This window comes from Schistocerca serialis, chromosome 2 (assembly GCF_023864345.2).
Source record: "Schistocerca serialis cubense isolate TAMUIC-IGC-003099 chromosome 2, iqSchSeri2.2, whole genome shotgun sequence".
In the NCBI taxonomy this organism is placed as follows: Eukaryota; Metazoa; Arthropoda; class Insecta; order Orthoptera; family Acrididae; genus Schistocerca; species Schistocerca serialis.
Genome location: NC_064639.1, coordinates 579,680,104 through 579,703,793, shown reverse-complemented (window position 1 = coordinate 579,703,793; position 23,690 = coordinate 579,680,104). Strand labels below are relative to the sequence as shown.

Below are 23,690 nucleotides of genomic sequence, written 5' to 3'. Positions count from 1 at the left end.
CGGTGACCAAGGGTAATATTGTGGCATGTGTAACGAGGTGTGGTTCCGACTGGAGTGTGGAAGTTCACAGGCCATTGACAGAGGGCACATGTGCACGTCACATGAATATACAGAGCTAGCAGCAGCATGTATCAACCATCCAATGCTGCCAGTCACGTTGCAAACAGTGACATGGAGGCGTCAAAAGAGGAGCAAAGAGGTGTTCATTTTCTGACAGCTGAAGGAGTAGGCGGAACAGACATTCATCAATGAATGTCACAAGTGTACGGCAAACACTGCATGACCCTTGCAAGGGTTAGGCATGGCACAAGTGCTTCAGGGAAGGACAGGTGTCATTAGCTGGTGATGCACGGTCTGGAGCACCACACTGCACTACCGATGACATCGTCCAGCTGGTGGATGCACTCATTACCCAGGACTGTTGAGTGACAGTGAAAGCCAAAGCCCCCTTAGAAAGGTTCTGAGGGGCAAACGATTCACCTTGGACAACGACGTCCAGCTGTATGTGTGGCACTGGTGAACATTGCAGCCCTGGGAATTTTATGAGATAGCCATTCACACCTTGTGTCACAGTGTGACAAGTGTCTCAACAGCCAGGGACAATACTTCTAACATACAGGTACTGGTTTCTGTCATTATGCCTCCAGCTCATTTCTTTTTGAACCCCCTTATACTTTTCTCAGTTCTCTTCAGGTAACCATACAACTTCAGTCTGTCCATCCCTGTAATACCAGTAAAGGGCATTTTGGTGTCAGCTTCATTTTCATTTATTTGACTTTTGACCTTGTCTTTCTTAGACATCTAATTTATGATTCTGATGAATATCATTTTTGTAGCCTGTAGTTGTCTTTTACCCTTACGTAAGAGGGTACGAGTTCCACTTGCTAGATCAGAATTGGTGCAGAGTAAGTATGGAATACAGCTGATTTAGCTTTGTTTGCTCAGTTCTTAGCAGCTGAATATGAAGGAGCAAGACTCTTGTCATGGTCACAGGAAAGTGTGTTTGGATGTCTGCGTGCTGGCATGTGTGCATTTGTGTACTACTGCTGGGAAAAGAGCTAGCTCGAAAGCTAGTGTGAATGCTGTTTTATGTTATGTGTTACTGTGCTCCCTGCATTGATCCACTATGGGTGAGTGGTTACCTTTCCCTTATTTTATGTATTCCTCCATCCAAGAATCTCCACTAATAAATTATTATTTATTACTGTGAATTCTCTGTGGATGCTTGGTCAAACTTTATTATATGCAAAAAAACTTTTTTTGCCACCAAGTCACATAACTAAATAATTATAGAAACAAAGGGCCACATAGCTTTTTTACTGATTATTTATTTAATCTTTTGATCAAGTAAATTCTTATTTAGCATTGTCGTGTAATACCTCACTGTTAACATTAATAAAAGTACTTTACAACAATCCAACAAGACTAATGGAACACAATTGAACAAACAGAGTATTTCATAAAAATATTTTTTCTTTGTAAGTTACTTTAAGAAAGTAAATAACATGCAGAATTACAAAGTACCTTTCTTTACTTTTTAATAACAGTCCTGATTTTCATCCACGCTGAAAATTAATCACTTAAGAAACCAATAAGAACAGCTACTAATAACAGTGACTTCACAAATTAACAGATTTTGTGTCCACTAGTGTATGTTTGTACTTGTAGGCAAGCAGGTGCTCCATAGCATCTCTGTCAATACTGTAGTAATTGAAGTTTTTCTCAGAAGTGATGTCAGTTGCACCTTTTCGTTTGTAAAATATTTGAGCTGGATTCCAATTGAGTACAACAAGGTCCATTTGAACACATCCAGTCTCAATTCCTTTCTGAAAGGGAAAAAATTGTTTCATAACTGGATGACATTTTTCAACTAATTTAGAGATACCTCTGTTCAGGCTTTCCTAGTGTATATTTTCAGTATACATCTCTTGGGCCTGCTGCCAGATCAAGTTTTTTGTATTACACAGTATTCCTTCATGGTAACTGCTCAACATCGTCAGGCGATGTGAAGTAGTAACTGCATGCGGTAAAAGAAGGCCACCACCTGACAGTGCTGAGAAGAAATATCATGGGATCCATAAAATGTGATGCACTGGCTGATCCAAGAGACATATATTTATTTATAAATCTTGGGATTTTGTAAAACACAAGATAAATAGAAACAGTAAAATGAAAAGGCTATGTGACCATCAGCAGTACTTAGAATTTTGCTGCCTGAATGTACGGAAACAACAGTTTGTGAAAAATAAATGAAAACTTAGTGCACTTTTCTAAGTTAAAAAGAAGAAAGTTCACTCTTAATCCACTCTTAATTCACTCTTAATGTGGAACATTTTATTCATAGTAAATGACAATAAGACATGAATAAGACATAAAAGCAAACTATTTCCTGTATAGAAATAAATAACAGAAATTTGACAGGGTTAATGCGAAAGCTAACTTCAAAAATTTTGCTTGTTGCACATAACAGAAATAAATATCTGTGAAACTACCATGACACAAGAAAAAACTGATGAGAGTATTCTTCTTTAAAATCAGAAGTAATGAAAATATTTTAACGAATTTTCAAAAGAAGGAACATATTTCAGTTAGACATATGCTGAAAGTATGGCACACATTATCAGTCATACTTTAGGTGTGTAATGTAACTTTCTGGAATCTGGAGATTTGATGCTTGTTAGTGTCCTATGTGTAGCTGTATACAATAGAATAAGTCTACAAATGTCTATCAATATAGCTTTATTTCTTTTTCATTGTAGTGAGACACATAGTATATCTGTGTTTATGCTGCAACTTATGCTGCTACATGAGTGGCAGCTGGAAGAATTTCATTACAAAAGCAACATCTTACTTTAAGGCTGAAACTTTTACATCAGTAGAATATGATACTTAACAAACAAAAATGAAAAAGAGTAAACACTCTCCTGACGACAACTGATCCTCATCAGAAGACAACTCATCTACAAATCTACATCCACAAACATACCACACAAGGCACCATATGGTGCTTGGCAGAGGGTACCCTTTATCACTACTAGTTGTTTCCCTTCCTGTTCCACTTGCAAATAAACTGAATGAAAAATGACTGTTTACATGCCTCTGTATGAACCCTATTCTCTCTACTCTTATCTCCATGGTCCCAATAGGAAATGCACATTGGTCAGTAGTAGAATAATTTTGCAGTCAGCCTCAAATGCCACTTCTCTAAATTTTCACAATAGTGTTCCTTGAAAAAAATGTCACCTTCCATCCAGTGATTCCCATTTGAGTTCCTGAAGCATAATACTTGCAGGTTGCTCCAACCTAACGATAACAAATCTAGTAGTCTGTCTCTGAATTGCTTCAATGTTTTCCTTTAATCCGACATGGTGTGGATCCAAAATACCCAAACATTAGTCAAAAATGGCTCACACTACTGCCCTATATGTGGTCGCCTTCATAGATAGAGCACACTTCCCTAAAATTGTCCCAGTAAACCAAAGTTGACCATTCAGTTTCATTCTGTTACTGTTGATTCCGTCAGTAGATTAGCCTATACCAGGAATGGCCTTTGCCTCAATAGGAAAGGAAAGGAAAAAGTGGCTGGGCTAATATCAGAAAATTTAAGGGGGGGGGGGGGGGATGGCACTGTCATGAGTATAACAGTGATTACTGGCATCAGAGAAGCATAATTTTTAAGGTAAGAAGGACAGAAAGAAACAAAGTTTTTAAGAGAGCTTAGGATTGAAGCAGACTTTCAGCTTGAGAAAGATTCCAAACAACTTAATTCTGGCATAGTGCCATCAGCACAAACAACTGTTGGTTACATATTTTCAGCAATCAGTAGAAATTTCCACCCAGTTTTATCTCAAACAATGTGAAATGCCACCTATCTTTATTGCATCAAAATATTTGATGACTAAGAAGTAAAATCAATGAACTAGTTATCTGCATGTATGATTCTGAGTCATCAAATCCAGTTGACATAAGCTGCATTTCCGAACATCATGTGACCATTGGTAGAGTTGTGTTAAGTGATACAGGATTTAGGTTAGCATCTTATTTTTGTTGAGCAGAAACAGAGAAAGGAGGAGTTGCCACATTCATAAGGAACTGTCATAAATTTAAGAGTACAGACTGTACAGTTTCATAACAAACCCCTTACAAAGTGTATGCTGAGCACTGTAATCTGTTCATAAATCACCTTGATGCTTTACTGGTCCAATTAATAGCAAAAGAAAAATGAAATAGTTAATATACTTATAGAAGGGTCAATGAACAAAATTATATTACAAAACCAGTAGTCAATAGTCTCTCAGGCCATGACATGGAGTTCATTTTGTAAAATGTTAGTAATGACCAGGATATAAAATCTACTAAATCTGAATGCAAGAGGATAGCCAGTAAGCCAAACAGTGATTATTTTACGACACTCCTGAAAGACATAAACCGGAGTGATGTATACAGTGCTCATGGCATGAATGAAAAATACAACATATTATTAATAAAGTCATTACCTTATTCGAACACTGTTATCCCCAAATCTAAACCAGATTAGACCAATGTCTACAAAAAAGCTATTACTCAAGGAATATAGGTATCTTTAAACTGAAAAGGAAACTGATGTTTATGCTCTAGCTCATTACAAGACACACTGCAAACTATTAAAGCCAATAAAACAGACATGAAATAAAATGCATTACAAAAAAATAGATAATCCATCAGATAACAAAATAAAGACAATATGGGATATAGTGAAGGAGGAGACTGGTACAATCAGACATATTATGTAACAATCAACACCTATTTCCTTCAGGCACTGTTTATAATATACATGTTTTACAGATTTTTTGTTGATATCAGGTAATGCAGCACATTTTCTAAACAAATTAGAAGTATTTTGAATATTTTTTAACCAGCTTAGGGTTATTAAAAAAACTACAAAGAAATTGATGCAATTTTTTTCCCCAAAATTCTTCCTCAAATTGAGGTACCATTTAAACCAATGTTATACATTTGAAGGATACCAAATTTTTCTCAGATATGCATGACATGATGGCTGAGGTACTAGACCTATGTAATTCCACATATTATGTATATTATAAGGATAAAAAAATATCATGTCTTAAATTTTAGTTTTTATTATTTTTTTCCTAATGTCAATGTTATTTTTTCTACAGTTAAGTTGATTCTGCAATAAAGCTTGGATCTACTACATAAGTATGGACTACTGCAAGTTACAGAAAAAAATTAGAGCAATGCTTTATAAACTTTAGGAAATATTTGTACCTGAATTCTGAAAAATACAACTTGTGGGAAATTGTGAATGAAGATATGAGTCCAATTAAACTGTGCCTCAGAACATTCCTGAAGCATAGTCTTCATCCTGCAGCATTTCTTCATCTTCAAGCTTCCTCTTGGCATTCCTTTTAGCACTTCTTGCTTCTTTAGTAACTTTAAGAGCAAATTTTACAGCTTCATGCACCTGTTGTCTGTCACATGCAAGCAATTGATCTTCCATATTAGAGCCACATTTTATGTCTAAATTTCTCAGGACTTCCAACCTTCCTATCACTCCATCATTGAAACATATCACTGCATCTATTACACCAACTTTCAATGTATTTAGTCCAACAAAAACATTCTTGGGTAATCTTTCCCATGTGCAATGGTTGAAACTTTCATTTGTAATCTGAGTGCCCCCATGAAGACATTAACTAAGAAAAACAGGGTCACTCAAGTCTCTAAAAATTGGTTTTATTTCATTCATAACAGACTCAGGAAGAGAATGCTTATGATGGTATATTTGACCACTTCCTTTTGCTTTTTGGTAACCACACCAAGAATCTGCTCCTTTAGGGCAAAGTCAGTGAACAGGGTAATCATCTGTGGAGAACTTATGAAAGTAGGTGGCCCATACAGCTTTTCTCATTGCTGTAACATCATTCAGAGGTGCAGTTCGTCTAATGGCCAGTCCATAATAACTCTGAAGAAGGTCTATTTCAGTTTCTGTCAATCTGCCTTGGCCAGACAGTGATTTTCCATCAGATAGCAACTTTCCTTTCATTTCTCTTCGTAGCTTTCTCAATCTAGCACCCATCCTCTTTTGCACATGTCCACAACACTCCAGTTTTGTTACTAAGGTGTCACCATAAACATTGAACTCATTAATTTTATTGAAAACTTTCAATTCCCCATCGCCTAGGTACCTCTAAAATATGTTTAGATCTCCGTCACACTCCATACCTCCATTGTAACCATCATAATTCTTAGAACACTGATGTTCAGTGTTGCCATGGCAGGTGTGGCAGTACTTTTCCATTCTCCAGAGAAGTAACACTTACAACACCATTCAAGGAACGATGTCCTCAACGTTGCCATGTCCCATCAAGTGCAACAGCAATGTCCCTGGTTCCGCTAATATTTACAGTTTCTTCTACTGCACGTTTCATAGATGCTTTAGACACAACCATCAAGGTACCTAAAAGTATATTTATGTTCTTGTCGAGCCTACTGGGAGAAGGAGGAAGGTCCATCAAACCACAAAATGTTTGAGCAGCCTTTTCCTATTGCACGCACTGTATCCAATAACTTCAAATTCACATCATATGAATTATGCACAATGTTCAAAGTCATTTTCGAGGTAGATTTATTGCAGGATCTACACAGAAAAACAAAATTTGATGGCAAACCCTTCCTGCCACTTTGTTGTTCAGTTACTTCCTGACAGCCTACACCATCACATTGTGTACATTTCGCCACCTCCTTCGTCATAGAAGATAAGATGCCCACATAAACAACAACAAATCCACTACAGACAGGGTAATTTCAAAGAATGTTTGCCTATCAAAGCCGCGGGCTCCGAACGATAGATATCCAACGTGTGAATGTAAATCAATCAGGTGAATGTGGTGGTGGGTGTTACGATAAATTATTTGTGAGTTGCTAGGGAGACCCAGACGATTTACGTTGGTAGTGAGTGTCTGGTGTTGTTGACGTTTCTTCGCCCGATTGGCTCATGTGAAAGAATCTAATTCTGTGCTTATGCAATGTAGAAAATTGATTGACTTTTTGTTGCAAATATGACTAATACTGGATGACAAAACGAGGGACTGTGTATAAAACTTCGTAAGAACAGTTCTGATACTGAAATACCATTACAATTTCATTGTGGAAAGCCAGGAAGAATACATAGTTTGACTATTCCAAATTATCCATCCAGACCGGTGTAATTCTTCTATCTAGCTGGATTAGAGACTACACCCTGGAAGCAACAGCATAGGAAACTGACTTATCTACTAATACCATGTGCAACTATTTCGGGTTTTGCAGATAAGTGTGTTATGTAATAGTGACGAATGACAGTGTACCTACCGGTGGACCAAGGAAAGTTGTTGAAGTGGACGAATCACACATAGCAAGAAGGAAAAACCAGAGAGGACAACCTTCAAAGAATTGAATCAAAGTTATTTGTGTATTTGGTGGTATAGAATGAGAGTTCCGGAAGTGTTTTGTTGTGAGAGTGTTGTCCAGAGACAAGATAACTGTAATCAGTTTGACAAAGCACTTTATACTTCCCGGTAGTAATATCATTACAGACGGCTTTCAGTCCTACAAGACACTGAAAGCAGAAGGATTCAACCACGAGTTCGTCAACCACTCTGCAGAGTTCGTGTCTTCACACGATCCCAGTGTCCACATACAGAACATCAAGCAGCTGTGGAAATCTGTGAAATCTTCCATTAAAAGAGAAGGGTGTCCAGGAGAAAGAGATGAACTCTACTTGTTTCAGTACCTCTATTTCCATAACTTGCAGTTGCAAGGAAAAGTTAACGCATGTGACACTCTATCCATATTTTTATTTTGCGTGATATTGGTAGAGTTTACCCAGGTTACGGCAGAAAGGGAATGCTTCCCATACCATAAACATCAAATGAACTTTCTCATGATGACAACATCATCGATGAGTGAGGTAAGTCATTTCATTTGTAATGACAAGTATTTTAGCAATGGTATTCTTTTGTCATTGCTGTAGTGACCACTACGAACATGCTCATAACGCCGACCACCACAGTTGCATGATCGATTTACAATTTCATGTTTGATATCTATTGTTTGGAACCTGCGGCTTTCATAGGCAAACATTCTTAGAAATTACCACAAACAGCATCATTGTTAACACAAAAATTTGAATCACCAGGAGGTGCGCCATGTGGGAGTTTCTTCCCTGAAGAACTGGTACATAGGTTACTTTCAACAGTGTGGCTTGCTTTGTTTGTGAGCTGGTTACCATGGAATTTCCTTTTATTGAATTTCTTGATGCATGGAATACCTTGTATTTATTGCACACTAAAGAATATGTACTTTCACAAATATATGTAGCACTTGGGCAACAAACATTCAGTAACATGTGAACAAATTGCTTCAGCGAAACAATAGTAAATACTAGCAAAGATAATTATTTACAGACACCAGAAACCTGCTCTGTTACCAACATATACGATGTATTGTATGTATAGTCACTGGAAACAGAAAGTACACAGTTCTTTTTGAAATAATACCGGTTTCTGTAACAGAAATAAAAGGGGGGGGGGGGGGGGGGTGGCATACATGGCCATAACTTTAAAATTTGGTATACATAGGTCATTTTTCATTTGAAACTCCAATGTATGTATCAATGTAATCAGGGAAGACTGTTGTTGTTGTTGTTGTGGTCTTCAGTCCTGAGACTGGTTTGATGCAGCTCTCCATGCTACTCTATCCTGCGCAAGCTTCTTCATCTCCCAGTACCTACTGCAACCTACATCCTTCTGAATCTGCTTAGTGTATTCATCTCTTGGTCTCCCTCTACAATTTTTACCCTCCACGCTGCCCTCGAATGCTAAATTTGTGATCCCTTGATGCCTCAAAACATGTCCTACCAACCGATCCCTTCTTCTAGTCAAGTTGTGCCACAAACTTCTCTTCTCCCCAATCCTATTCAATACCTCCTCATTAGTTACGTGATCTACCCACCTTATCTTCAGCATTCTTCTGTAGCACCATATTTCGAAAGCTTCTATTCTCTTCTTGTCCAAACTAGTTATCGTCCATGTTTCACTTCCATACATGGCTACACTCCATACAAATACTTTCAGAAACGACTTCCTGACACTTAAATCTATACTCGACGTTAACAAATTTCTCTTCTTCAGAAACGATTTCCTTGCCATTGCCAGTCTACATTTTATATCCTCTCTACTTCGACCATCATCAGTTATTTTACTCCCTAAATAGCAAAACTCCTTTACTACTTTAAGTGTCTCATTTCCTAATTTGATTCCCTCAGCATCACCCGATTTAATTTGACTACATTCCATTATCCTCGTTTTGCTTTTGTTGATGTTCATCTTATATCCTCCTTTCAAGACACTGTCCATTTCGTTCAACTGCTCTTCTAAGTCCTTTGCTGTCTCTGACAGAATTACAATGTCATCGGCAAATCTCAAAGTTTTTACTTCTTCTCCATGAATTTTAATACCTACTCCAAATTTTTCTTTTTGTTTCCTTTACTGCTTGCTCAATATACAGATTGAATAACATCGGGGAGAGGCTACACCCCTGTCTCACTCCTTTCCCAACCACTGCTTCCCTTTCATGCCCCTCGACTCTTATAACTGCCACCTGGTTTCTGTACAAATTGTAAATAGCCTTTCGCTCCCTGTATTTTACCCCTGCCACCTTCAGAATTTGAAAGAGAGTATTCCAGTTAACATTGTCAAAAGCTTTCTCTAAGTCTACAAATGCTAGAAACGTAGGTTTGCCTTTTCTTAATCTTTCTTCTAAGATGAGTCGTAAGGTTAGTATTGGCTCACGTGTTCCAACATTTCTACGGAATCCAAACTGATCTTCCCCGAGGTCCGCTTCTACCAGTTTTTCCATTCGTCTGTAAAGAATTCGCGTTAGTATTTTGCAGCCATGACTTATTAAACTGATAGTTCGGTAATTTTCACATCTGTCAACACCTGCTTTCTTTGGGATTGGAATTATTATATTCTTCTTGAAGTCTGAGGGTATTTCGCCTGTCTCATACATCTTGCTCACCAGATGGTAGAGTTTTGTCATAACTGACTCTCCCAAGGCCATCAGTAGTTCTAATGGAATGTTGTCTACTCCCGGGGCCTTGTTTTGACTCAGGTCTTTCAGTGCTCTGTCAAACTCTTCACGCAGTATCTTATCTCCCATTTCGTCTTCATCTACATCCTCTTCCATTTCCATAATATTGTCCTCGAGTACATCGCCCTTGTATAAACCCTCTATATACTCCTTCCACCTTTCTGCCTTCCCTTCTTTGCTTAGAACTGGGTTGCCATCTGAACTCTTGATATTCATACAAGTGGTTCTCTTCTCTCCAGAGGTCTCTTTAATTTTCCTGTAGGCAGTATCTATAGAGTTTAATAAAGTCATAAAAAAATTTCAATTTTTCCACCATTTATACGTACCCTGTATCCTTAAGAGTAAATGACACATTAGTAACTGGTGTGTGCATTGTTGCAAAACTTTTTGGCAAGATTTTCATAGCTGTTATTGAAAGGATGCAGTTGTCAGGTTCAGTGGATGTTGCCATGGAATATTTCAGACCATCCATTATAAATAACTGCAGTAATATGAATATGTTCCTCACTGCGCCAGTAGAGGTAATGTCCACCATAAAATCTTTAAATCAGGGAATTCTAGTGGTTATGATAAAATATCAATGAGGTTAATTAAAGAGTGTGCTAATGAGTTCAGTGACATTTTAATTTATCTGAATAACCAGTCATTTATCAGTGGAACATTTCTTGAGTAGTTGAAATATGCTGAAATTAAGCCATTGTTTATTAAAGAAGGTAAAGGAATACCTTATTGCAACATTTGTATCATCTGCAAACAAAACAAATTTAGCATCTGGCAATGTAACAGGCAAAAGGTCATTAATGTACACAATAAAAAGCAACAGACCCAAGATGGAACCTTGAGGAACACCACATGTAATTAATTCTCAATCGGATGAATACTGACTGCTTACTGCACAGGTTTTTTGCAATGACACTCTTTGTTTCCTGCTTGTTAGAAAACACTTGAATCATTTCACCAGTGACACCATAATATTCTAATTTACTTAACAGAATGATGTGATTCACGCAGTCATAGGCTTTTGACAGCTCACAGCAGCCTCTAATTTGTTATCTAATGATTTAAATAAATTCCCACTGTATGTGCAAATAGCTTTCTGTATATCGGAACCCTTAAGGAACTCAAACTGTGACTTGGACAATATAATATTTGCAGTCACTTGCTTGAGCAGATGCTTGAACACAACCTTTCAAATATTTTTGAAAAAGTTGGCAAAACTGAAATTGATCAATAGTTTGACAGTATCTCTTTACTACTGTTCTTGTAAAGAGGCTTAACTTCAGTATATTTTAGCAGTCTGGAAATGTTTGGCTGATAAGAGACTGATGACAAAAATAAGTTAAGATAGAACTCAACTCACATTAGCGCTCTTTCATTAAGTTCAGTAAAATGTTATCATAACCACTAGAATACTTAAATTTTAAGTATTTTGGGATGGATGCTACTTCTTTGGGAGACATGAGTGTCATTTCCATTTTACTGAAGTTATTTGTAAAGACTGGTCTCAGATACTCCATTGCACTGTTTACTGAACCTGGTAACTCCAAACTGTCACTAACAGAAACATAGTACTTGTTTAAGAGGTTTGAAACACTACATGCACTTGTTACCAATGTCTCATATATTTTTATTGCCATCTATTACTCTTCCTTTGGACCCCACCTGTCTCTGTCTTCACTATAAGCCATACAGTTTTTATTCTGTTGCCTGGTGTTATTATCTTTTTCTTATAATAAGCTGCTTAGACTTCTGTATTACTTGCTTCAATATTTTTCAGTATTCTTTGTAATGCATTACAATGCTAACATCAGTGCTGTTCCTTGACAGTACATGCTCTTGTTACCAATATCTCATTTATTTTTATTGCTATCTGTTCCTTTTTGGCTCCATTTGCCTCTGTCTTCACTATATCCCACATAGATTTTATTTTGTTGCCTGATGTAATTATCTTTTTCACATAATAAGGCTGTTTAGATTTCTGGATTACTTGATTCAATGTTTTGCAGCATTCTTTGCAATGCAGTACAATGCTAACATCAGAGCTGTTCCTAGATAGTTGACACAGTCTCCTTTTTATCCCACATGATACCCTTGTTTCTTTTATAATCCATGGTTATTTTCATAGTGAGAGTGAGTCAGCACTGCTCTGCATGTATAAATGCCTGAGTCGGTGGTAGATGGCACAGCGGAGGCCGTGCCAGAAGTGCAAGCTCCCTACAAGCAGCTCTACTGGCTGCCCAATGCTGATAAGGGCCCCCAGGTGACAGATGAGACGCTGGCAGCCTGAAGAGACACACACCCATTGGATCCAGAGCAGCAGCAATCAGTGCCAATGGTGGGGGTGGGACGATGTACAGCACAGGCACCAGAGCAAAAGGCCGGAACACACAGAGACACAAGCATGCCCGAGGACATGGAGCCACACAAAGAAACCATTAAATTTCTGAAGAGCATAGACTATGGCAAGAGCCTCTTTTTCCACCCGAGAGTAACGCAGCTGGGCCAGAGTGAGAGATTTAGAGAGAAAAATAATAGGTTGTTCAGAGCCATCAGCATATTGATGAGCTAGGACCAAGCTGAGGCCATTCTGTGAGGTGTCAGTCGCCAAAATTATATACTGATCTGGAGAGAAAGTAGCTAAACAAGGGGCTGAGAGTAGTTTGGATTTCAACATTTGAAAGCATTTTTGCAATTTGAGCTCCAGCAAAAAGGTACATTCTTGCGTAACAAGACATTCAACAGGTGGGTGGTGGGTCAATGTGGCCACCCCTGGCAGGAATTTATGGTAGCAGGCTACCTTCCTCAGGAAGGCCTGAAGCTCCTTTGCGAACGAGGGGCAAGGCATAGATGTAACAGTGGAGATGTGATCTGGCAGAGGGTGAACCACATCCTGTGAGATCTTGAATCCCTAATAAACAATAGAAGGTTGGAAAAACTGAGGTTTCGTGAGGTTATACTATAAGCCTGTGGACCGTAAGACAGAAAACAAAGTGCACAAATTTTTCAAGGTCTTGACCATGGAGAAGCCTGTGACAACAATATCATCAAGGTAATTAATACAATGTGGGGCAGGCATAGTCAAATGCCCTACAAATTGTTGGAAAATTGTAGGGGAGGGGTGATAGCATCATCAAAAGGAAGATGTAAATATTGATTGAGACCAAAAGGAGTATTCAGAACCAGAACTCACTGAGACTCTTCACCCACATGAACCTGCTGTTATGCTTCAGACAAGTCAAGTTTAGAAAAGCACTGGCCGCCCAATATTTTCACCAACAGTTCTTTCTGGGATGGGAGAACGCATCCATGACTGGCTGCGCATTAACAGCAGTACTGAAGTTGCCACAGAGGTGGAGTTTCCCTGATGGATTCCAAACTACAACCACCAGAGATGACCACTAGCCATAACAGGTATCACTCTTAGAGATTGTAGTTGTTTGATTCTGCTTTCACTTGATCTTTCAGGATGACAGGAACAGGATGCACACGAAAAAAATGAGGTTGAGCATGGATTTCAAAGAAGTATGAGCAGGAAAACTTGTAGTACACACTATACCTTCCAGAAACAAGTCCAAAAACTCCTCACACAATGTTTCCAATTGAGGATATGATACCTGATTGGACCCAAGGTGAACTGCGTCAATGACAGAAAATCCAAATGCCTGAAATGCATGCATCCCAAACAAGTTCTCAGTGTTGGCATCAGAAACCACAAAAGATGTAATGGAATGAACCACTGACTTGTAAGAGGCAGATGCTGTAAACTGCCCCGACAGTACACTGTTCTGTTTGTTATAATTGACCAGCTTCTGCATCACTTGTCAACAGCAGTGAGCCTAAACTCACAGAGGTTTGAGAATTTGATAACATCACTGCAGCATATGTGTTGACCTATGGCCAGAGCATTTGGAAAAAACCACTTAACTTGATAAACAGCTGGGAGAAGTCACACGCGGTGGAGTCATACAGTTTACGTCCATGCGCACGGGATTGCATTCACAATTCACACCTCTCTCTCATCAGTTGACTTACACGATGGGTCTAGCCGATCCTCTTCTCTGGATAATCAGCTATGTTAATGTCCCAAAAGCTTTTTCTCCGAAGACTATCGCTGCTTATAGGAATTTAAAAGACTCTATTTTTGAAATAATTGGGTACATGTAGAAAACTTTCAGTTCCATCATGGTATATTTTCACTTCAACAGGAAACCACTTTACAATTTCTTGCATAAAATTTAAACTCTGTTAAGCCAACTGAGTCATCTAACACTAGACTCTATTAATGTACATTTATATTATGGTTGGTTTAATAACCACCACAAATTATTAACATGTCTCGCCTCTAGCGAGTCCCATATATGAAATAAGTAAAAGTCTCTATTCAATCCATGCTTCATCTGTCTCTTTAACAATTATCACAGTACCATAAACCACGGAATATTACACAAACACTCCTTGTCCTTTTAATACAGCTTCCAAGGCGCGGCCAGCAAACAATTGTCAGTACCGCTTGTCTGACACAGCTCCTGTCCTCCCATGACAAACGTCAATCCTGCACACACAGACATGTGTTGTGCAGTAAATACGCTCTCTCACACTTATCTTTAAAACATGCGTGTTCGAGGTGGCAGAAGGTTGAGTGGTTCCAGAAATACGTGGATATTCTTGAATCATTACATATCCCCCTCCTTAAATCGAATACGCAATATTTTATACATAATCAGTATGTACATTAATATCATACCTAATGACAATCCACATTTTAAAAGTATTCATCTACTACATACGTTTATACACATAATTTTTTGTTTAAAATCCTTGTACTCCATAGAGCAGGCTTCCAATTTTTGTCTTTCCACTGATTCTTTACTCTACTTTGTTTTTTAGAATGTAAGCCTCTACTTATGATATCATTCCACATTACTCTTACTTATGAACAATGAGGACTCTCTCTTCAGCTCCAATTATAAATTCCAGGTGCCATGGACACTTAAATATTTCATCCTTTATTCTAATTTTTGTACTATTTTTTTATCAGTACTGACTAGTATCATTATTTATCGCCATCGGCAATCTGGAGGGACTCTGGGAAAAATGAATGTGTCCTTTCCGACATTCATAAAACCTAATAACGCTAGTGGTACCTATACCTTACATATGGGTTGACCCTGAGTGCAATTCCTCCTTCTGTTTTGTTAGGCATGCCCCTTTTAATTCCTATTCTCCTATGGTACAGGTCAATCCCCTTCTTGGTGCCCCTGTCAGCACAGTATAGGTCAGCCTTTCTTAGGTCTGCCTATCTGCCTTTTATATGCGATAAATGCTCGGTGGACACCCCCCTCCCCCCCTCCCCTTTATTCTTCCAACTGGTTCATCTTTATGTACACTCGCTTAGTAATACTTCATTTCACACACTAGAGTCCTCCTTTACTCATCGACTTCTATGTTGTCCGCCCCCGGTAGCTGAGTGGTCAGCGTGAGAGAATGTCAGTCCTAAGGGTCCGGGTTTGATTCCCGGCTGTGTCGGAGATTTTCTCCGCACAGGGACTGGGTGTAGTGTTGTCCTAATCATCATCATTTCATCCCCATTGACGCGCAAGTCGCCGAAGTGGCGTCAAATCGAAAGACTTGCACCAGGCAAACGGTCTACCCGATGGGAGGCCCTAGTCACATGACATTATTATTATTATTATCAACTTCTACGTTTCTAGCATACACCATGCCTACATACATTATTCAATATACTTTACTTAAGCTATAAGAGTCCCACTATCCTACCAGTCCTTGTTAGGCTAACCTTCTTTGATGCTTTCTTCTCTGGCTTATGTCGCCTTTCCATGCTCACACATCCTTCTTATGCATACTTGATGTGAAATCATTCTAGTCTTATATACTTATGCAATTATCATAGTTCTTATATAATTATGCACATATGTGATATGGAATCACCATTGACCATATATGTTTTGTAAATAGGCAATGTAGAACCATTACAGTATATGACAATGTGTGCATATTTCCCTAAAGTGTTCCTATATAACCATGTGTGCAATGTAGAACCGTCACAGTAAACGACAATGTGTGCATCCATTCCTGATGTACACATTACTTTCCCCCTACAATGCTTGACGGTTCTCTCCTTTTTGATGTGTAACTTCATTGTCTGTGTACTCATTTTTCTTCGTGTGTGTGTGTGTGTGTGTGTGTGTGTGTGTGTGTGTGTGTGTGTGTAAGTGCGTTTCTGTAGCCTGTTTCTTCAGCCTACTTATATGAAATAAGTTGTAGGTTATTGGAAACCATGGAAATTAGGAAGGACTTCCACGATAGAAGTAGCTGAATATGGAAAGAGGGAAAGATAGATAGGTACTCTAATGAGAATTAAGAAAGGAAAAAGTAGAAATGGTTGCTAAGATCGAAGAAGTGAAAGAAGATAGCCCCAAAGACAGGAAATCCTTCCCACCCCCTTCCCCAAGATCCCTACCTCGCCGGTACTTGAGTGAGAAGCCGGAGTAGGTACGGCGTTAAATTGTCTCCTACAGAATGGACATTCTCACCTTCACCCTTGAGATCCCTGAAGAAAATCTTGGCAACCCCCTATGGAGTGGCAAATGGTGAAGAATCAGTTACACTTGTTTGTGAGGGTTGTTTGAAAGGTGTGGTGTGTGTTCTGTGTTGCCCATGATTTATATGTTGGTGTAAATCATGTTTTAATCTACAACACCCACCCCTTCCAAAATCGATACAAATCCTCCCATCTACATTACATCTCATAAAAGGTAAAAAATATTCTGTATTATATATCAAATTATGTATCATATTATCATCGGCATTTAATTATTTGCACAGTATTATATCTCGTGTTAACTTAATATTTTTTTCATTTTATCAAAATGAATATGCTCCAAAAAGTATAAATTTTAACTTTTACTTGAACATATTACCTTCAGTATGAAACTAGTAATCTCATGAATTCTGGAATTATTTTAAAAGTTATGTGCTAGCTATGGTTCTTCCTATCTACCCAGAAACATGTGGCAAAATAAGGGTTTACCAGACAGCTTTCAAGAAATTCATTGTTAGAGTCCTTATAACGACATCTCATATTGATAGAACATACTCAGTTAATGACATTGATTCCATTTCGACCTCTACACACCAGTTTGCAAGGGAACCTGGAGAAGAGATTACCTTCAAAGAACAGCTTAGGCAAAAATAAGACCTAACTATATGTGGATGGCAGGAGAGACTGGCTGGCAAGGCAAAAATAAGACCTAACTATATGTGGAGAGTGGGAGAGACTGGCTGGCTGGGCAAAAATAAGACCTAACTATATGTGGAGAGCAGGAGAGACTGGCTGGCTAGGCAGATTTAATCTATCTTACCCATTTCCATCTCATGTCACCACCTAACAAGTCAAAATAAGTTGGGAGAACATGGGACGAGTCATGAAGACAAGCAGGGGCACCCCTGGAATAACCGAGGACAATGCTATAAAATTTCCTAGCGGGCACAACTCTCTACTCTCTAACCCTGAAGATGACTTAATCCAAATACTTAGCGGGCACAATCCTCTAACAACTGAGGACGACTCATTCACATACCAGGGGCAGTTTTGGGTGACTTAATCACAGTTCCTTGCTAGTATGTTTCTCTATTAAACTGTAATTGGGGGATAATAGGATAGTGTAAGAAGTAGGGGGAATTCAATGGAGGAAAATTTTATGACATAAGAAACACCGAAAACAACTAGGGATCCAACTGTAACAACAACGACGTTGTACTACTGTGCATATAAATAATATTTTTTTTCCATCTGATTTTTCGTTAAACTTGAGTAATTGATGTTCTGATTTCATTTGTTTTCTTGTTTTATGTCATGTTAGGAAAAACTGTAAACGAGTTTCAATGTGAATATTAATGTTTATGTCAAATGTCAAGCAATATTGTAACAGAATTGAAATTGTTGAAACTGTTGTAAGATGTTTAAAATTGTAACTGTGCATCTGGTCCATACGTAGGCAATGTATTAGGATATGTAGAATGCAAAACCTCGGGTGAATACCCTGTCTGTAAGGGAGTGGTAAAAGGTGGATGGCAGGCGAGCGCGGGAAAATGCGCACGGGCGCTGCACGGCACAACGGGCTCAGCAGTAGTAGTTGGAGTTTGGCATTGGTCTGAGCAACACGTTCTGGAGCGAGGAGGCTCTCCTGGAAGACGTAGTTTTCATTGAGCCTCGGGTATGCCGTTCCAGCGCCTATACAGCATGGCAAAATTCCATAGGCACTAAATGGAAAAGTATTGCGACGCTATGAAGAAATAAAGTGCCGATACGTCAAGAGCCATAGCTGTGGTTGTATGTGTGCTTTGTGCCTCGCCATCTCGCCGCCTGGCAACCGCCGCATTGATACAAACGGGTTGAAACTTTTAGTACTGTATTCGTATGGACCAGTGTTACTTTTGTTCCATACTGTTCAATAAGAACTTAAATTTTATCAGAACTTTCCTATCATTTAATTATCCTCACAACTAACCTAGACAGGGTCCTTTCCAAATGTTGTGCAAGCCGAGTGTCCCGAGATGAAAAATTAAAGTTTGTGTTAATAATAATTACCTGCAGACCTAGCTATGTTAGAATGGTGTTTAAAGAACTGTTTTGTTAATGAACCAGTAAATGAATAACGAAGGTCTGACAAAGTTGGAAGATAACTTTAATATTGAATTAGTAATGAAGTTTAATTATTTCGAGACAGATAAAAAGGTATTTAAATAAGCAGGAAATAAGATAAAAAGAGTAGTAACTCATATACTGGAAATCTTGAGCGCATTATGAATTCAGTAATCAAATTTTTTTTATTACAGTGATCATAACAGTTTCAGGGTCCACCCCCCCCTTTTTATTCATTTGAATTCTGAAGTGTTTTAAACTGATTTGACCAGCAAAGTTAAAGTCAATATAAAAGCCAAGATTTATCAGTGTTTTATCTTTATCAAAATTGACATTGTATGTGTGACTCGAAAGTGCTATTTCTAGGGTAACCTATGCCCGATTTTAATCAGATCAATAGGCAGTACGAAGTTTTGTAGTATACATTATAGTGTAGTGTTATGTATTTATGGTTTTTTCCATATCAGTACAGAACGTGAAACTATCAGTTCAGTAGATTTTCTGGTTCTAAAATTCTACTATATTATGCAGTGTTACTACTTGTTGCTTTGCACGAATATCTGCCAACTAGTACAGGGAAGAAACTCAGTTAATGCCTAATTAGGCTGGCGACCGTATTATTAACAACTGGTAGCTCTTCTGTGTTGCTTTTTGTCCGTCCTGACATGTAGTTGTATTTCGGACTTATTTGACGTATCATTGTTATTACAGAGTGGGTGTAAGTCTGATTTGCCTCCATTCAGGTACACGCGGTCAATATCTATACAAAAATCCTGTCTCGTAAGGTAAACCCCACTCACTTACCATCATACAGGCTTTAAAGAGTATTGTGTGCCCCACGCCCGCGTTACACAACGGTCATCACTCCGCCCGTTAACACAGAATGTTAACAACCCTGGGAGAACAGACGACTCCATCCGGATTCCATGCATCAGATATTAACTTCACTTGAGCAAGCACAGACCAAAACTTCTCATTAAACTTCTTCTGGAAGTCTGCCCAAGACGAACAGTTTTCAATGTTTACTGTACCCCACTCTGAGGCTTCTCCTAAAAGATATCCTGTCACAAATTCAATCTTTTTTTTAATCTTCCCAAATCTTGGGCAAGGCTTAATTGAACCTTTTCAAAAAATGAGTAGGGTGTACTTCCCTATCTGGCTTAAACTTAGGAAACTGCCTAGATAACCCTGAATTTGATCGCCATTGTAAATCAGTCATTACTTCAATACTTAATACTATGTTAGGAGAAATCACCCTATTTTCCACTTTGTCCTGTATAAGTTTGAATTCTTTCCATAGTTCATCCACATTTCTCTTAGTGTTACTAAGTTCGGAAGACAAAATCGGAGACACGTTGTCGGAGGTTACCGTAGCGGCAACTTTTCTGTCTACCATCTCTTCTACCTGTTCCTTCAGATAACTGATATTTATTATGTCTGAAGTGGCTAGTTTCTCTTTAAATTTCTTTCCACATTATTAACTCAAGTGTTAACACCTGCAATTTGTGATTGGACTAGAGGAATTAGTTGCCCTGCTTCTCAACACTTTCCTTTAAAGTGTGTAATCTTTGTTTTACAGCATCAAATGTAACATCATATACACTCTGAAATGATCCTAATTTTTCGCTAAATTCAGACTCTACACAATTACATTTATCTTCAGCGTCGAATTCTAACTTCTTTGTTAAATCTTGGAATTGGTTACTCTGTGTCTGATTAAAGTCAGTGAACAGCTGATTGACGTGACTATTTAAAGAACTGGTTAATTCACTTTTCAAATCTATTTTAAAATTTTCCATTTTAGTGGTTAAAATGTCATATTCAGTTTTTAAATTTCCCATGCCTTCACACAACTGGCTAAATTCCTTATTTTGTTTATCTACTTTTGCACTTAACACTCCTAAAGTTTTGTTCTGAATGTCCAATTTATTATTTATTTGAGTATTCACTGTGTCTATTTCTCTACTTAAATTAGCACTCTGTGCATCAAGCTTTTCACTTAGAGATGCTGAATCTGCCTTCTGGTCATCCAACTTAGCATTCAACTGAGTATTTACCGAACCTAACTTAAGCCTCTGAGCATTTAAAAATTGCACTCTGTGCTTCTACGTTTTTACTTAAAGTAGTAATTTGGGCGTTTTGAACTTTGATTAAATTCACTACTTCAAAAAAGGCTGGTGTTTCCCTACTCACTTTAATAGCCGTGGCTGGTTCTGAAGTTTCTGCTAGTTGCTGTTCTTGATCCATAACTTTACACATTTCAGATCTTGTGAGCATTTAAAAAAATTCTACTCTACTTATAATAACTACAATATTACAGTCTAATTCAACAGTTCCTTCAACTTTATTCTCAAACAATCACTGTTTTACGCTCACCCAGCGTAGAGTTCTAGCTGCGTTGGTGAGCAGATATGTATTCAGCACCGGTGAACAGCACTGGTGACGGCGGCATTGAACGTTGCTTTCAGTGTCATTGTCGGTGAGTGGATGTGGAGTCAACACCAGTGAGCTGCACTGGCGCCGGCGTCATCAGATGTAAGGCTGGTTACTGCTTCGGCATCAGTTGCGATGTGTGTGAGAGCTGTGTATTCTCCACACCGAATCTTCTTAGTCGAAGTGTTCTTAGTGTAACTGTGCTTAGTCTAAAATGTTGAGGTCTATTCTCCATTCCTTTGATGTTATTACTTTCTTAAGTCTCTTACTGTGATGCATCCACAAATTTCTTCCATTTGGTTTCTTGGAGTCAATACAATTACTCGAAACAGTTCTCTTATCTTCTTATGCCTGGTTGCTACGGCAACTTGAAAAATCTTCTTCCCGTTTCCATCTTAAAATTCCCATTTTCCTATAGTCCTGTAACGGTCACCACGTTCTAATGTTTTGACAACAGGAGGAGCGGTGTGAAACTGGACTGAATTCACAATTCACACCTCTCTCTCATCAGCTGACTTAAGTGATGTGCCTAGTTGATCCCCTTCTCTGGATAGTCAGCTACAGCGATCTCCCAGAAGCCTCTTCTCCAAAGACTATCGCTGCTTATAGGAATTTAAAAGACTCTACTTTTGTAATAATTGGGTACACGTAGAAAACTTTCAGTTCAATCAGTGTATATTTTCACTTCAACAGGAAACCACTTTACCATTTCTTGTATGAGCATTTAAACTCTGTTAAGCCAACTGAGTCATCAATCATTAGACTCTATTAATATACATTTATATCATGGTTGGTTTAATAACCACCACAAATTATTAACATGTCTCACCTCTAGCGAGTCCCATACACGAAATAAATAAAAGTCTCTATTCAGTCCATGCTTCATCTGTCTCTTTAACAATTATTACAGTACCATAAACCACAGAATATTACACAAACACTCCTTGTCCTTTTAATACAGCTTCCAAGGTGCGACCGGCAAACACTTGTCGGTGCTGCTCATCTGATGCAGCTCCTCTCCTCCCATGACAAACGTCAACCTGCACACACAGACATGTGTTGTGCAGTAAATAGGCTCTATCACCCACCAGTATATGCCAACAATACTGTGACAAACAAATAGAAGTGTTAAATTATTGTGATTACAGCTCTATATACACTCAACTGGGAACAGGATACCACAGAACTACCAAAGCACCTAAACAATTCTCTATTTGCACAATGAATGTTGGCAGACATAAGTGATATAAAAATAAAAAGATTAGCATATTATGCTTACTTTCATTCCATAATGTCACACAGTATTATTTTTTGGGGGTAACACATCAAGACCAGCTAAAGTTTTCTGGGTCCAAAAATGTATGATAAGAATTATACAATGGAAACTCCAGGTTGGAATATCCAAAATTTAAGGAAAAGATAGATTGCTACAGCTAAAGTTTTCTGGGTCCAGAAATGTATGATAAGAATTATACAATGGAAACTCCAGGTTGGAATATCCAAAATTTAAGGAAAAGATAGATTGCTACTTACTGTAAAGATGACACATTAAGATGCAGAGACACAAAACTAAAAGACATTTACACATTAGCTTCTGTCCACAGCCATTGTCAGAAAAAGAAACACACACACACATTCATTAACACAAACAAGTACATCCCCCCCCCCCCACACACACACACACAACTCCCATCTCCTGCAGCTTGGACGAGAATGCAACTGTCACGTAGAATGGAAGCGGCAATCTGGAGGGGCCAGGAAAAGGGAAGTGATAGCAGTGTATGGGTGGGAGCAGAGAAGAGCACTGTCTGGTGGAATGTGGAGGGACTAGACTGCCAATAGGTGCAAATGTTGGGAGGCTGTAGGCCAGGAAGGTGGGGAGGGTGGGGGGGGGGGGGGGGGGGACGTACCGAAAAAGGAGAGGAACAGAGAGTCGACCTAATCCCTACCTCTCCCAGTTCATACCACTAGCCAACTGTGATCCTCCTCCTCTCCCACCTAACCACCCACTGGTCAACTTCCAGGAATTCCTTACCTCCAACCGGGCCTCCTTCCCTAGGTCCCTTCCTCAGAACACCAAACTTTCAGCAGAAGAACGAGCAGTCATTCACAACCTCAAAACAAATCCTGATCTAATCACATTACCTGCAGGCAAAAGGTACAGCACTGTTTTTATTAATTGCAGTAACTACTTGGTGGAGGGCCTCTGCCAAATATCTGACTCCTCCACTGATAAACTCTGCCAGAGTGATCCCATCTCACAAATCCAACATGAGCGCCAGTCCCTGCTGAAAGCCTTAGGCCTTTCCCAGATCCTCTCCCCTGAATCCATTTCCCTCCACATCCCTATGACATCCCACACACCCACCTACATGCTTCACACAATCCACAAACCGAGCAATTCTGGATGCCCAATTGTGCCTGATTATTTTGCCCCAAAGAAAGAATTCTGACCCTC

General features: G+C 38.7%; 1 protein-coding gene and 1 long non-coding RNA gene across 6 annotated transcripts in view; both read right to left on the bottom strand.

The window, feature by feature from the left end:
* Window positions 1–1,378: 1,378 nt before the first annotated feature.
* Window positions 1,379–23,690, bottom strand: part of LOC126457588 (thialysine N-epsilon-acetyltransferase-like) — a 142,098-nt gene continuing 119,786 nt past the window's right edge. For 3 of the 5 annotated variants that reach the window (XM_050094019.1, XM_050094022.1, XM_050094021.1), the window contains exon 6: window positions 1,381–1,826. In XM_050094019.1, coding sequence (XP_049949976.1) covers window positions 1,620–1,826 — 207 coding nt within the window. In that variant the 3' untranslated portion in view covers window positions 1,381–1,619. Of the gene's footprint in view, window positions 1,827–23,690 lie in introns of all 5 variants that reach the window. The other 2 variants (XM_050094023.1, XR_007585491.1) reach the window with 2 other exon arrangements.
* LOC126457591 (uncharacterized) lies at window positions 14,304–22,639 on the bottom strand. The gene is made up of 2 exons (XR_007585493.1): window positions 22,273–22,639; window positions 14,304–14,686 (listed from the first exon to the last, which is right to left on the bottom strand). It is a non-coding gene; the product is annotated as an uncharacterized LOC126457591 (long non-coding RNA).